Below are 13,238 nucleotides of genomic sequence, written 5' to 3'. Positions count from 1 at the left end.
ACCTTAGATTGCTTCCTATAGAGAAAAAGGATGTTTGGACAACATATATGTAAAGCACATAGATGTAACCGTTTGGGAGCCCCGTGCTTGGATCCAGTAGGCCTGGGCACACTTACTCTCAGCCTGTCTTTGGGCAAAGCAACAGCTCCTTGCTTGATGATCTCCAGAACTCGCTCCACTGACAGCTCAGCTCCAGCTTGCTCCAGTCGGGAGCTGAAGAAACTGATCACCTGGAATGGAAAAAAATCAGAGCACATAAGCAAATAGCTGGAAAAGAGACCTTTTCATCACCTGACATACGAGGCTGACGTCTTCCTCACCTACATCAATATATCTGTGCTTCCTGAAGAAAAATCGTGTGTTGCTTGTGTTGGAATTAGGGTGACTTTGTTAGTGACAAGTTAGCACAGCTATTACTATTCTCCTGTTGTCGTTTTTAACAGGTGGATGAACGTACAATTAAACACACGCAACTGAATTAATAAATTTAGGCTTTCAAGTATTGGTATTGGCATAAACTTGTAGTTGTATCTATTAATAATATATATGGAAAAAAGTTTTTCCTGTTAAAATACTTCAAAAACTAGGCCAGGACAGGCATTATAAAATTCTGTTTTTTCTGTCTTTAATTTCTGAAACTAGTACATTGATTTCGAAGAAAAAAAGTGGATTAATATTACAATCAACTCGACAACACAGAAATATGTCAAAAAGCCAGCAATCAGTGATCAAAATAAATGTTTAGCAAAATTGGCAGTAATCCTGTCATAATCTCTCATCAGATTTGGACACAACAGCTCTAGCTGGATTCAGAGCTCATCCGTGCGACTGTGATGCTGCCAATCTTGGCAAAATTGGCACCGGCAGAGAAGAGCCAGTGTCTATGCCCCCAGCCTGGCTGAACGAGAACCAAAGAGAGCGATTACTGAGATAAAATAAAATAAAATAAAATAAAAAGATACAAACCACTCATGAATATTCAAAGGTGAAGGTTTGAGTCTTGTTGGAAAAGCAGAGTGTTGAACAGCATGGGACACATGCACCAGGGACTACTGATCATAACACAACCACTGGTAATAGCACCAAGCTCCAGTCTCAAATGCATTTATTTGCACTTATCTTGCTCTTCAGGATTCTTGAGGCTGTCAGGGCTACCTACTGTAGTTTCTGCCTGCATTTTTCATTTTCAAGAATTAAACTGATTCTTATACAGTTAATGATTCCAGGACAGAGCCCTTTAAGACGACTGCTAGATATCTTGATGCAGTTACAAGAGCTGGTATCAGTTGGCTATTTTCTTTTTTTAATTATTTTTGTGTAGCACCCAAAGCTACAGCAATTTAAAAAAAAAATGAACAAAGCCCCTCTTCTCCCCAAATTAACCACCCACCCCAGCACGCCCATGCACTTTGCTGACCACAGTTCCACACGTAGGAACTTGCACTTTCCCTCTCAATACCCATATTCTCCATGCACCTCCCGGTGAGGCCAAGCTGATTTTCACCTTATTTTCCCCCTCTTTCTTCTGTGACCCAGCTGGTCCTTGTTAGCTGGAATACAGTTAGATCAAGCTTCACCTTTTATCCCTCTCCAAGCTTAGTAGGTCGCAACAGAAGCAGACATCCCAATGTCAATCCTCTAGGTGGGACATCAGATAATCTCCACTTGTGTCTCCTTTCATCCCCCAAAGAGCGGATTTTGCCAATGACAACCCCTATTCCAGAAGAACTTCTCATAGAAGGGGTCAAAAACTTGGAAGAGAAGAGTATGGAAAGGAGAGGGGACACAATGTGAGTGAGTCCTTTGGAGGAAACACAGGGTGGTCAGCGCCCTCCTCCAGGCACCAGGTCTGCAAGGTGCCTGTGTTATTCACTGTTCTGCCAACTTCCCAGACTTCCTATCTGCTTTGGACACACTCTGCTTTGAAAGCAGCACTGCCCACTTGTACCTGAACCACAGGCTCCAGCACACTGAGCAATCTCTGATAATTCTCCCCAAGTAGCAGGGGGAAAAGTGTAGAGCATTATAAAAATCTGTGCCGAGCTCTCTTTGTTCCGGAGCGAGACACAGCTGGAGCCAGAAACCATTACCCTAATTATGCCTCACAGCTCAGCTGCTGTTAATAAAACAAAGACAGCTGATGGCTTGATTACCCTGGGATTCAAATTTGTTGTTCCTCTCCTGTGATCCTAGAAACTCTGGCCCTCGTTTTGAGCAGGTAGATCTACCAGATTGCAGAGCAATTTTCTCTAGAAACTGTGAAGCACCAAACAAGGGAGATATGGACTGATTACAGTTGCCTGAAGTTGCTTTTGGGGTTTTTGGGAGCTGTTTTACTTCAAACAACACAAGTGTGGAAATCAGTCGAGGAAGAATTCAGGTGGCCTTCCATAAACTCCTTCCAATAACCCCAAGTACCAGAATAAGAGGACAGGATTTGATAAGAGGACAGATGTAGCTGGTAAGCCCCAGTCTTACTGATTATGACACTGGATCTCCGACCCATGAGAGAACGGAGGAGGAAGATGTGCCGAGTTCATCAGTGAAGTGCTGGAGAGGGTAACCAGAAATGATGCATCAAAAGAGCATCAATGGCTTCAGCATGAGGTGCTAGCTGGGAAACAGCTGCAGATTTGGCGTAGATTCTGGGACAAATTGCTGGTAGGGGACACACACACATATAGGAATGACAGAGGTGCCTATAGCCTTGGAAAGGAAAATGTTTCCCAGGTTTCACCACTTCTGTGTTGTGTCATCGCCGGCGAAACCTACGCTCAGCCAGGCAGGCTGGTGCAGAGGTTGCATCCCACTGCTGCTCCCTTGCTAGCTCAAGTCCTGCTAAACCACAACAAAAACACCGTTTTACATTAGGCTTTTAATCTGAGGGATAAAATACTATCATAACACATAATGTAATAATAGGCTTTTAATCAAAGGGATACGACGCTATAATGCAAGCATCTCCTACTTTGCAAAGTCCAACCCTCCAAATCTCAACCTGCTTTTGCAAGATTTTTCTGTAAAACAAATGTTTTTCTTTTTTGTGGTAAACCAGTCTTTGTTGAGTTGCATTTCATCCACAATAAAAGCAAACTGGGCTTCCAGTATTCCAGGGGCGAGAGTTATGCAGAGGACACACTAGAAGAGGTATTTGTTTTTTACCACTCTGTCAGTAATAAAACCAAAGAGAGGGAGCATTTTCCTCCCCACTGCCTGAATTCCTTTCTTCGTAGCCAAAGGCCAAACACTTAACCCAGTTACCTGCTCAAATATAAACGATGCAAATGAAAGCTTAACATCATTTTAAGAATAGCCTTTCCCTTTGAAAGCACTTCAGGTATTTTCTCCAAGGAAGTACCAAAGTGACACTTAAAATAATATTGAAAATTAAGAGATTTAAACTCCACGTCCACTTAAGAGGAAAAGGTTTGCAGCGAGTGGCCAGTCCCTTGTGTTGCCTGCACCCATATCACGGTGCACATCCAAAGCCCTTTCCATGCAAGCAGCTCCCAAAAGTTCTCTCAAACGTTGCTTCTATTTTCATAGAGATTCGAAGACATGTTAATATTGGATTAGTCAGCTCCTCCTCAGGGATACTTGAGCAGGATATAGATAAAATGGATATAGATACCGGGAATAGCCCGCGGCTCCGTGTGCATGGAGGTGGCTTGGTTGCACAGACGTGCCACAAGAATTTGTGCTGTTAATAATAGCAGAGACCTCTTAATGAAACCTCTTCTCCAGAGTGATCTCCAAAATCATTCTTCGTCGAGCTTCTCCCCTTAGGAGGTCTATCTTCCTGCAGAGACTCAGCTTTAGTACTTTTGTTTCATAGCCAATAAATTTACAGAATATTTCCAAAAAGGAAAAGTGTTGTGAGGAAGCTAGGGTAATGTATATGGATTTCAAAGAGGCATTTTAGGTCTCGGAGGGTTTCTTTTTTTAGCTTCTGAGGGAATATCCACAGCATCCATCACTGGGCCTGTCTATTGTTTCCGATAGCGCTGTTCTCAAGTATTGAAGCATTCGTGTTGATTTACTAGAGCAGCCACCGAGCAGCGGAGCCATCAAGGACGAGATGTTTTCTCCACTTGGATGCTTTCAGTGTAAGCTCAAGTGCTGCGAGGCCCCAACCCATCCCCAGCGCCGTGCCGCTGCCTGACACCACAACTCTTAACCCTCTCCCATCGCTAAAAATAACAGGGCCCTTCACGGCTGCCTCCTCTGCCTGCAGTTTTCAAGGTTAACGTTGCAAAAAGAGAAGAATAACTTGGCACCAAATTAGAAAGTTTGCATTCCTTTGTCTTCCTTTTTCTTTCTTTTTTTTTTCCCCCTCTTTGTAAAGTGATGAAAAGAGAAAGACACTTACATATTTTGACATGCACTATTTTACATTTCCAGCCTAGCTCCCCGCAGATTGAGCAACCCGATGTATTCGCAGCACACGGAAAGGAAGGAGGAGGGGGGAAAAAAAAAGAGAAAACAAACCTCTTGTCATAAAGTGCTACAGGATTAGCACTTCATCTAAGCAGATTCCTTAGGAAACCATAAATCAGCGCCAGGATGGGAGGCCAGTGGTCACACCCCCTGTCTCGGAGCAATTGCGAGGCAAAGACGACCCTCGCTGGAGCCTCCGTCCCACTGCTCCGGCCGGCTCCGCAGCACAGAAACGCGGCTCTGGCAGCACGCTGCAAGTGCTTGGGGGGGAAATTATATCAGATTAATCTGGAAACAGGAATATGTTCAAAGAGCTGTCAAGTTTTCAAGGTCCTCTGCTGCCGTGCTCCATTTTTCAATTTTTTTTTTAAGATAAGAATTGGTAGCATTTGGGGGCGGGTGGGAATCACTGAAAGGCTTTAGCCAGGCTCTACCAATTAGCAGGATCAAGGTTTTTCCACCAGCATTTTAAGGAAAGCCATGAAAGATTAGTTATAATATTCCCTGCAAGCCCAGCAGGGCTTGAAGCAAAAGTTGCTACTGCCGAGCCAGGGCAAAGCCACTGACTTTAAAAACCAGCAAGGAAATATCTTTGGAGAATTAAATTCTTCATAGAAAACTGCATGAATTTGATCCTTTAAATCGTTCAACTATTGCTCCCGACCTCCTGCTTTCTATCAGACTGTTTTGCAAACAAAATTCTCCCAGCTCCTCGTTGAGCCTGCCGAACGACACCGTATCTACCGCGGCCTCATAGAGGTCTTAGGAAATATGAAAGTAATGAAAGCCAACGAGTTCTCATCATGGTCACGAAACACATTCATCTCGAGTAATTACCAGTGAGGAGTTTCTGCCAAATTCCTGACACATCTGAGATTAGTGACCAAATTACAGACCACCTCTGAAACAGAGGCACACAGATAGTTTACAGCTGAGACATTTCCGTACCCGGCCAGCGCGGGAACGACAGCGTTCCTCTTTGTTCGGCATCCAGGGGAAGCAGCTCCTATTCAGCTAAACAAGATGCCCGCTATCCTCTTCAGATGACTTTCCGAAATGAAAAGTAAATTAATAGAAAACAGAAGGCATTTTGATTTCGGTTTCTTCTGCACAGCATTAGCTGCACCCATATGTTTTCAATCAGCTGGCAATGGCGATTTTTAGCTTATTTATAAAAACCAAGAGGCCGATGATGTAAGTGGCTTTCAGTGGAAGTAACAGTCGAGCTAGCGATGACCCTTAAACATTATTACTAACAGGAGAAAGGTTTTAGCTAAACCTGTCTGCGGATCCTCCTTACCGCATTTTACACCAGTCACTTGTCCTGCAGGCCACAAGCATGAAGAGCAGAACATCACATCGTCCTCAGTCTCCCTTCAGTTCATCAGCACCGAGTCTACTTGTCCTTGTAGGTTTTCTACAGCTCTATATTCCCCCAAAATCACGCTGCTGGCCGCCAGTTTTCTGCGTGGTGCCCCAAAGCTGAGCTCTTTGGCCAGCACATCCCTCGCCCGGGCAGGCTGGAGGGGCACCTCGGGGTTGTGCTGCGTTTTGGTGCCCACGCACCACTCCAGCAGATGCATGTTGCCACTGGCACCGTTAACTACTAGTTACTATTTTCTCCCTACATTTTCCAACCAATTTGACATCCACCTTTTGGTATTTTTACCTCTTCTAGGCTTCCCTATTTGGCTTATGAGAACATCATATGCAACAGAGTTAAAAAAAAATAAAAAAGCCTAAAGATATGTCATATCTACTTTGTGTGTTCCTGACAAAGCAACATGGCAAGTTTTTAATGTCACAAAATCATTACAGATTGCACATATCCCACATTTCAGTCAGCTATCTTTAACAGAGGCTATTAGCATACTATATGTTAGTATCCCCATATGAAATACAAATCTGGACTACAGTTTAGGGTTAGATATTTTTATGCCCAGTATTGAGAAGTATTTTGCTGAAGGCTTCCACCTACAAGGTTTGATGCTGCCAGCGCAGTAGAGGGACCCCAGTAGATCACAGAGGGATACACAGGGTTTCTGCAGCTGGGTTAGCCCAGCGGCATCCGATGACCAAAATCACGCTCACATTTCCACTCGAGGATGGAGACAATCCAAATGTTCTCAGATGGACAACAAGCAGCAAAAGGTAATGATGGACGGGCTCTGCAGCACAGAGCTGGGCAGAGGTGCTTCACAAAGGTGGCTTCTCCTCCCACCCACGACCCAAGGTGGCAACCATCTACCTACAAGCTACAAGCTCTGGGACCATCCCTGGGCCAGAGAGGCAACTTCACAGCTTTACATTGAGCACACTGTACTCAATGCCAACTGAGGTCCCCGCTGCATGGGGAGCTGGCTGATCCAGCCCCCTTCGAACCGCCAGCTTGGTCACACCAAGAGCCTGGCCACCTTCCCACCCAACTGCTGACCCTGGGCCGTGCTGGATGTTTAAAGAAAGATGTAAGAGGAGGTCAAGAATAGCAAAATCTTCCCCAGGAGTAAGTATAACCTCGCAGCTTCCAGCAACATGCAATTTAGGAATTTCTCGAGCCAACAGTGGAGCCACATTTTTGTGCTTTGCAATCTTTAAGGGATTTTTTCTTTCTCCGTGAGCTTTTGACCCTTTCTTGGAGCACATCTGTACAATTCACAATGTCCTGTGGGGGCCACGAGGGTGAATGGCTGGTTCTGTGCAGGAAGGTGGCAGTGCTGACAGCATGCATGAACTGCAGGACGTGACAGGGTAGCAGAGGAGTCAGTTGAATCTCATCTTTTATTCAGATCCGCAAGCCTGACAGCTCTCACCACTTGCCAGCTGGTGACAGGTACATTTTAGAAAAAAAATAATTTTTTTTTGACATCCTCACTTCTCTAACAAAGGAGCTATTTTAAAATTCAAAATTCTCCCTTGGAAAGCTTTAAATAGTTTCAGAATGTAACTGACATTATGCTGTAACCCAATATTAAGTAGCTGTGGAGAGGAACTGTTTCAATTGTTGAGGAAAAGCTCCATTTAACCGCTCCAAAGGAAAGGACACGCTGCCTTCTTGGGAAGGCGTGGGACTGTCAGGCAGGAGGCCCCAGTCACCACTGGTTTCCCTCAGTTTGGATCAGGGAAGTTGAAAAGTTCCCTGTCTCAGATGGGAACAAAGGATGCGGTCATCTGGACTGCGCCACGTTCCCTCTTTACGCAACGTGAAGATAACTCGTCCCAACCATGCAGGCAGTGTCTAATGCCTGTACTCGGCAGCTGCCAACAGCCTGGGAGCTCTGAGCTGGAATCCTCCAAGCTCCAAGTTCTTGCAGGACCAGAAAAGATGAAGTGAGAACAGAAGAGGAAGGGCCAAGGACAAACAGGATTGAAATCAAATGTTAATGTCAAGAGTACAAGTTACTTCCCCTTATGGGGCATCAGAAAACTGTCAATCCTCTCCACTATTTGAACGTAGAGGCCAAAAGAAACAGAAAACCTCTGTAGATCTGTATTCTCATGGAATAAACACTGCAGCAAGAAATTTAGCAGCCCGTTCAGCTCATGCTTCCCATATCTTGCATCCAGTGGTCACGGCATGACCTCAAGTATTGCTCAGCTCTGCAAGTACCGACTAGAAGAGAGAGAAATGCTCATTACACTTCAAATCTGTTATTTTCTAGCAGGAATCATCACTTGCTTTCTCAATATAAGTATTAAAGCTGATATTAGATGGTGCAGAAATTACTCAGTAACTGTTTTCAAAAGCCACCTTCTAACATGCTGTCAGTGAAGAGTTACACCAACAGCAGGTTCTGACCCACAGTGATTTCTTTTTGTTTCCTGCTAAAATTTCTACCTTCCCAGAAAGCTTACAGACAACTGTGGATACTTCAGAAATGAAAGTAACTTAAAAAAATCAAGGACAACCCAGAGAATGAGGCACTTGCATGTCTGCTCTGAGCTGTTTAAGAAAGTCTCTCATAATCGTTTATTCAGTGTAAAGAATGGAATAAGAGAAAAGACAACTTGATGATGAAATCCTGCTTTTTCTGTCCAGAGAGGTACTCTTCTACAAGAAGAAATTTAAAGTAGACACTGTCCTTCCTTAGGCACATGAAAGATTTGCCACAGATTGGGAATTCCTTCCCAAATTCCCTGGGTCTGCCGAGGAAGGATGTTTCCCACAGTAAATCTCAGTTACAGCCCAGAAAACAGGGGAGGGAAACTCAACATTTTAGTAATTTCTAAAAGAAACTGCTAAGGGACAGTGAATGTTTTGCACCTCTTGATAGGATGCACAACAAAGTATAAGCACCCTTTAAATAACTATTACTTACCAGATCTATATTTTGCATGATGTCCTGGAAGGAAGGGTGAGTTCGAAACTGCTCGAACAGCTCCCGCTTGTAAAGCAGCGCGTACACCAGGTTCGGGTTGTGGTGCAGGGAATTGGTCAAGCAGGAGTTGATGATCTCCAGCATCATTCGGATGACCTCCTCGATCACGTTCAGGTCCTGCGCCTTTAAGAAAGGAAGAAAAGGTGAGCGTGCCCTTTTCCATTGTAAAATATATTAGGTAATCAAGATGGGGCGCAGGTAATTATTACTAATGGAGCTATTAGCTGGCTAATGTCTCAACGGTGAACGAATCTGGCGTTCCTGGATGTCTGGGAAGAGCTGTGTTTACTCCTGCAAGTACCAGAATGTAAAGCAGACATTTAGCTCTTAGCTCGAGTCTCTCAACAGGAGCCATCTTCTTGTCCAAAAGAGCACTAATATATTGTAGGCAGTCAAACTCACTATGGGGTACGTGAATTTAGTCTGTCAGTCCTTCCTGTGCTAAGTAAAAGCAGTTTGGGCCATGTTTAATTTACTACATATTCAGCTCAGCCCTTGTTGGAGGATTTGGTGAGAGGTCCCCCCATAAGGCATAGGAAAAAAGAAGTCAAATCTACTTTGCTCATATCGCTAGATCGCTCACACATAAAAAACTGCAATGTGAGAACAAGGAGAATCCTCCCTAGTTTTTCTAGCTGGTACAAACTGAACAAAGTGGTCTACAAAGAAGCCTACAAAGCAGTCATGTTCTGAGCTCTCACAAGGCACTCAAGTAGTTGATGACAAGGCTGGCACGTTACGGATTTTCTTCTCAATGTGAAGATCTCTTTTTTCTTTTTAATTTTTTTCTTAAACTGCCTCAACCATCTGATTACCTTTGCTGTTAGCTAACCACATTGGCAGAACCCCTTACAAAACCGCTCGCTTAACCTGCCAGTGGCATCGGAGTCTTCTGATGGACTCGATCCCTATACTCGAGACAGGGGCAGGTCCTCTACCTGCAGTCTCCCTGGTGACGTGGCACAGAAGAGCCTCACAGTTGGACACAACGCAATGCAAATGATACAAAAATACAGGATGTGTAACTGCTTCATCGGGAATCCAGGGAAAAATTCCAACCTGGCTAACACGTTTGCAGAGCAGTACTTGCCTACCGAGTTGGGCTTGCTTCTGAGTATGGTGGCTTCTGATTAAGGTGGCTTCTGAAAAGCTCTTCAGCTGCTGTAGGCTCCACACAAGCATCCAAAAAGAGATCCTAAGGTGACATGGATGCTTGCTGTTCTCCCCAGCTTTATTTTGGCCAGGTAACGACCATGACCGTAAGGAAACTGCAAAACCCCATCCACTTTTGGGTATCAGAAATGCAGAGCCACACGACAGCTTTTCAAAAACTATTTTTTCACCTTAAAATAGGGGAATAGAGAGAGTTTGCAGAGAAAGTCTTACAAACCACATTGTAACCTGGTGGCCAGAACCAACTGCCTGGCTCTGCTTTCCAGCAGCAGCTCCAGATGAAGAACCTGGAATCCCAGCCATGAAAGCAGGTAGCTATAGAGCAGCTTTTTACCTACAGCTGAGCATGCTACAAATAGCTTTTATACAAGGAATTAACTCTACAAAAGAGTGCAACGCGGGACTAAATCCCAGCATTGCATATATATTATCTGCAGAGCTGTGCGCGCCTATAATTAGCGATTAAAAGCATTCTTAAAAGCTTAAAACTTCTCAAAACAGGAACAAACAAACAGAAAGCCAAGGCCAGCGCCCGGATGAGACAATGGAGGGATGCCGTAAGCGCTGATAACACCGGCGTTTCTGGGGCTCTGCATCCCCAGCATCCCGCAACGGCCCCTCTGCATCGAGGCACGGCGTCAAGGCACATATAAATAAGGTTACAAAAACATTTTGCAGCTAAAAGACAAGACTTTTATCACTTCGGTAATATCTTTCAGACCGGTTGAACGCAGCTGCAACCCAGAACGTGTATGACGGAGGCAGCAACATCAACCACAGCAGCGATTAATAATTTTCTGGACTGGATTTGGCTTTTGCAAGACATGGGGGGCGGCAAGACACTGACTTTGGGGCAAAGGTGTGATGAAATAGCATTTTCAAATAAGAGATTAGGTAGAAGTGATAATGTATTCCTATTGCCAATAAATGACAAGTTGCACATGCCTTGCCCATTTTAATTTATCACAGTCTTCCTTTGCAAAATATCACCTATTTAATGCTGATGCTAATCCTGATGAACATCACTCAAGGTCAGTTTTTTTGTCTTTCTGATTATGTCTGTAGAAATGACCAAACTCATCATTAAAAAAATAAAAGTGGAAAATTAAAGACTTGGTACCCAATTTCTGCGATGGAGATCCGGCCAACAAAAGGCAAGAGGATGCGGCAGAGTACTAATTTTACTGTAGGTAATTCTATGTACCGCATGTTTCCTTCTCAGGATAGGAATTAAATGTGTTAAATGTCCGAAAATATTTTCAGTTTTAAGCAGAAAGAGCCACAGGAAAGCACCAAACTGGGCATGGACACATACAGAAGACCCAGGTACCATCTGGGGGAGTCTGCGCCCTTTTAGTCAAAAGTAAATGGAGTGAACAAGGCAATGCTAGAGAAAAGAGAATGGAAAAAAAGCAGAGGGGCCGCAGAGGAAAATGTGGCAAGCCCAGAAATGGGAACATTCACTAGAGAAAAATAATGAGTTTCACACCCGCTAACAAGAAGCACAAGCTGGAGGCGCAAATGGTCCAACTGTGGGTAGAGCTGCATGCTCCAGTCTCCAACCAACACGAAGTCCCGCCTTCTTTTTAATTGAAATATAAGTAATAATTAGCTTGACACGCTGCTTGGCAAAGCATTTTGGAGTCTTCAGGAGTGATGCAGCACTAAAATGCCACTCTGTGCTGCTGTGCAAGAGCAGTTCAAAGCGACACTGCTGAAAACCCCCTTCATTTATCATACCTGTCCTTCAGTTACTGCCGTCTCAACATTGTGAGGGCTCTTCCTCTTCATTTAATTTGATATTAATTTTAATTTTTATAGCAATAGAGGGCTGGTTTTAAAGGGCCTATCAGGAATGAAGGCAAAGCTCCAGCCTTGAAATGTTAACAATTCCTAAGAAAGAGGCATCTCCATGTATTATTCAAGTTAACTTTGCTTAATGGTACCCCAGGTCTTCTCTGGTCTATGAAAAAATGAGATAAAAATTACTTCACTACTTTTTGTTCCTCCTATATACACAAAACAGGCATGTAAAAATCAGAATTGCACTTAGTTGCAGTCTTATGAAGAGGTATTTATATGCAAGGGTGGACATAAGCTCTACATTACGTTTCTGAGAGAAGAATGCTCCGGCTGAAGTCACTTGCCATTCACACCTGAACCAGATTAACCCCAGCGTTCCCAGACAAACACCAACCACAGCAATTGCAGTGACAGAGCCCAATATTTAAATGGCAACTGCAAAATCAGGAGCCAAATAATTACAGCTTTCTGCAGGCACAAATAGAATTCTCATCTCTTGCCTATATGTTATACTGTAATATGATGTTATTTCGTTGCAAGCTAAAAATGACTTCAATGCTTTTTTGTCTATTTTGTTTTGAGCCCTATAGTGCAATCCAGGAGTTTTAACACAGATCCCTGCCTAGCAGCTCCAACTTCCCAGCAGTGAGAGTGGCTCCGGCCTCGCGCTTTCGCTGCTAGCTCCGACTGCCCCCTCAAGGTCGTTTGCTCCCTTTGCCTTTCCGTGCGAGGCCACGTCCATCCTTCCAGCCCGGCACCGGGCAGGGAGATTTGAACTATTTATGTATATCTATCTATCTATCCATCCATCCATGCATCCACATAAAGGTGAGAGTGAAGGTAGCCCAGGCAGCCTCAATTATGGCCTTTCTTATGTTCTCTGCACTCACTCTTGACACCTCCCTGCAATTCTTCACATGCCACAAATCACCGAGATTTTGTCTACTTCTTAAAATAGGAATTCATGAACATATTTTACAAAAATGTGCAATCATGATCAATTATGCTCATGGAAATGACACGATGTGAAAGGCAGCTTTGTCAACAACGGAAAGCAAACGGATACACAGAGCACACACCTAATGCGTATCAAAAAGACACAGCCTGCCGAATTAACCCCAAACAGATGGCTAATTCCCTTCTTCTTTTCCCGAGGGATGAGTGAGGAGGAAAGATTTGGTGAACTGGAGCTCCAGGTCCATCGCTGCACCCACTGTGCAGCCTCAGGGATGCAGCCTCAGCTCATTTTCCATTGCCCTTTTTCCCAGCGAGCTGCACGGATGCTGGGGACGGCTTCCAGCAGTGGCAGGTCTGCATGCTCGGTGCTTCTCTCTTCCACCCCTGCTTGCAAAGCTGCTCTTAGAAACCCCCGTGTACTGCACTATTGCAGCAAACAAGTTGGCACTCCAGGGAATTTCACCTTGATAACATAATTTAACCGCATCCACG

General features: G+C 44.3%; 1 protein-coding gene across 1 annotated transcript in view; it reads right to left on the bottom strand.

Annotated features, from left to right (window-relative positions):
• The window catches only part of DYM (dymeclin), a 167,803-nt gene that overhangs the window by 22,497 nt on the left and 132,068 nt on the right, over window positions 1-13,238 (bottom strand). The window contains exons 16-17 of the mRNA XM_026039349.1: window positions 8,754-8,936; window positions 117-230 (exon numbers count right to left, since the gene is read on the bottom strand). Of these exons, the coding sequence (XP_025895134.1) occupies window positions 117-230; window positions 8,754-8,936 (297 nt within the window). The remainder of the gene's footprint in view (window positions 1-116; window positions 231-8,753; window positions 8,937-13,238) is intronic.

This window comes from Nothoprocta perdicaria, unplaced genomic scaffold, assembly GCF_003342845.1.
Source record: "Nothoprocta perdicaria isolate Ctin4 unplaced genomic scaffold, notPer1 scaffold_10, whole genome shotgun sequence".
Taxonomy (NCBI): Eukaryota; Metazoa; Chordata; class Aves; order Tinamiformes; family Tinamidae; genus Nothoprocta; species Nothoprocta perdicaria.
This window is presented reverse-complemented; position numbering and strand designations above follow the sequence as displayed.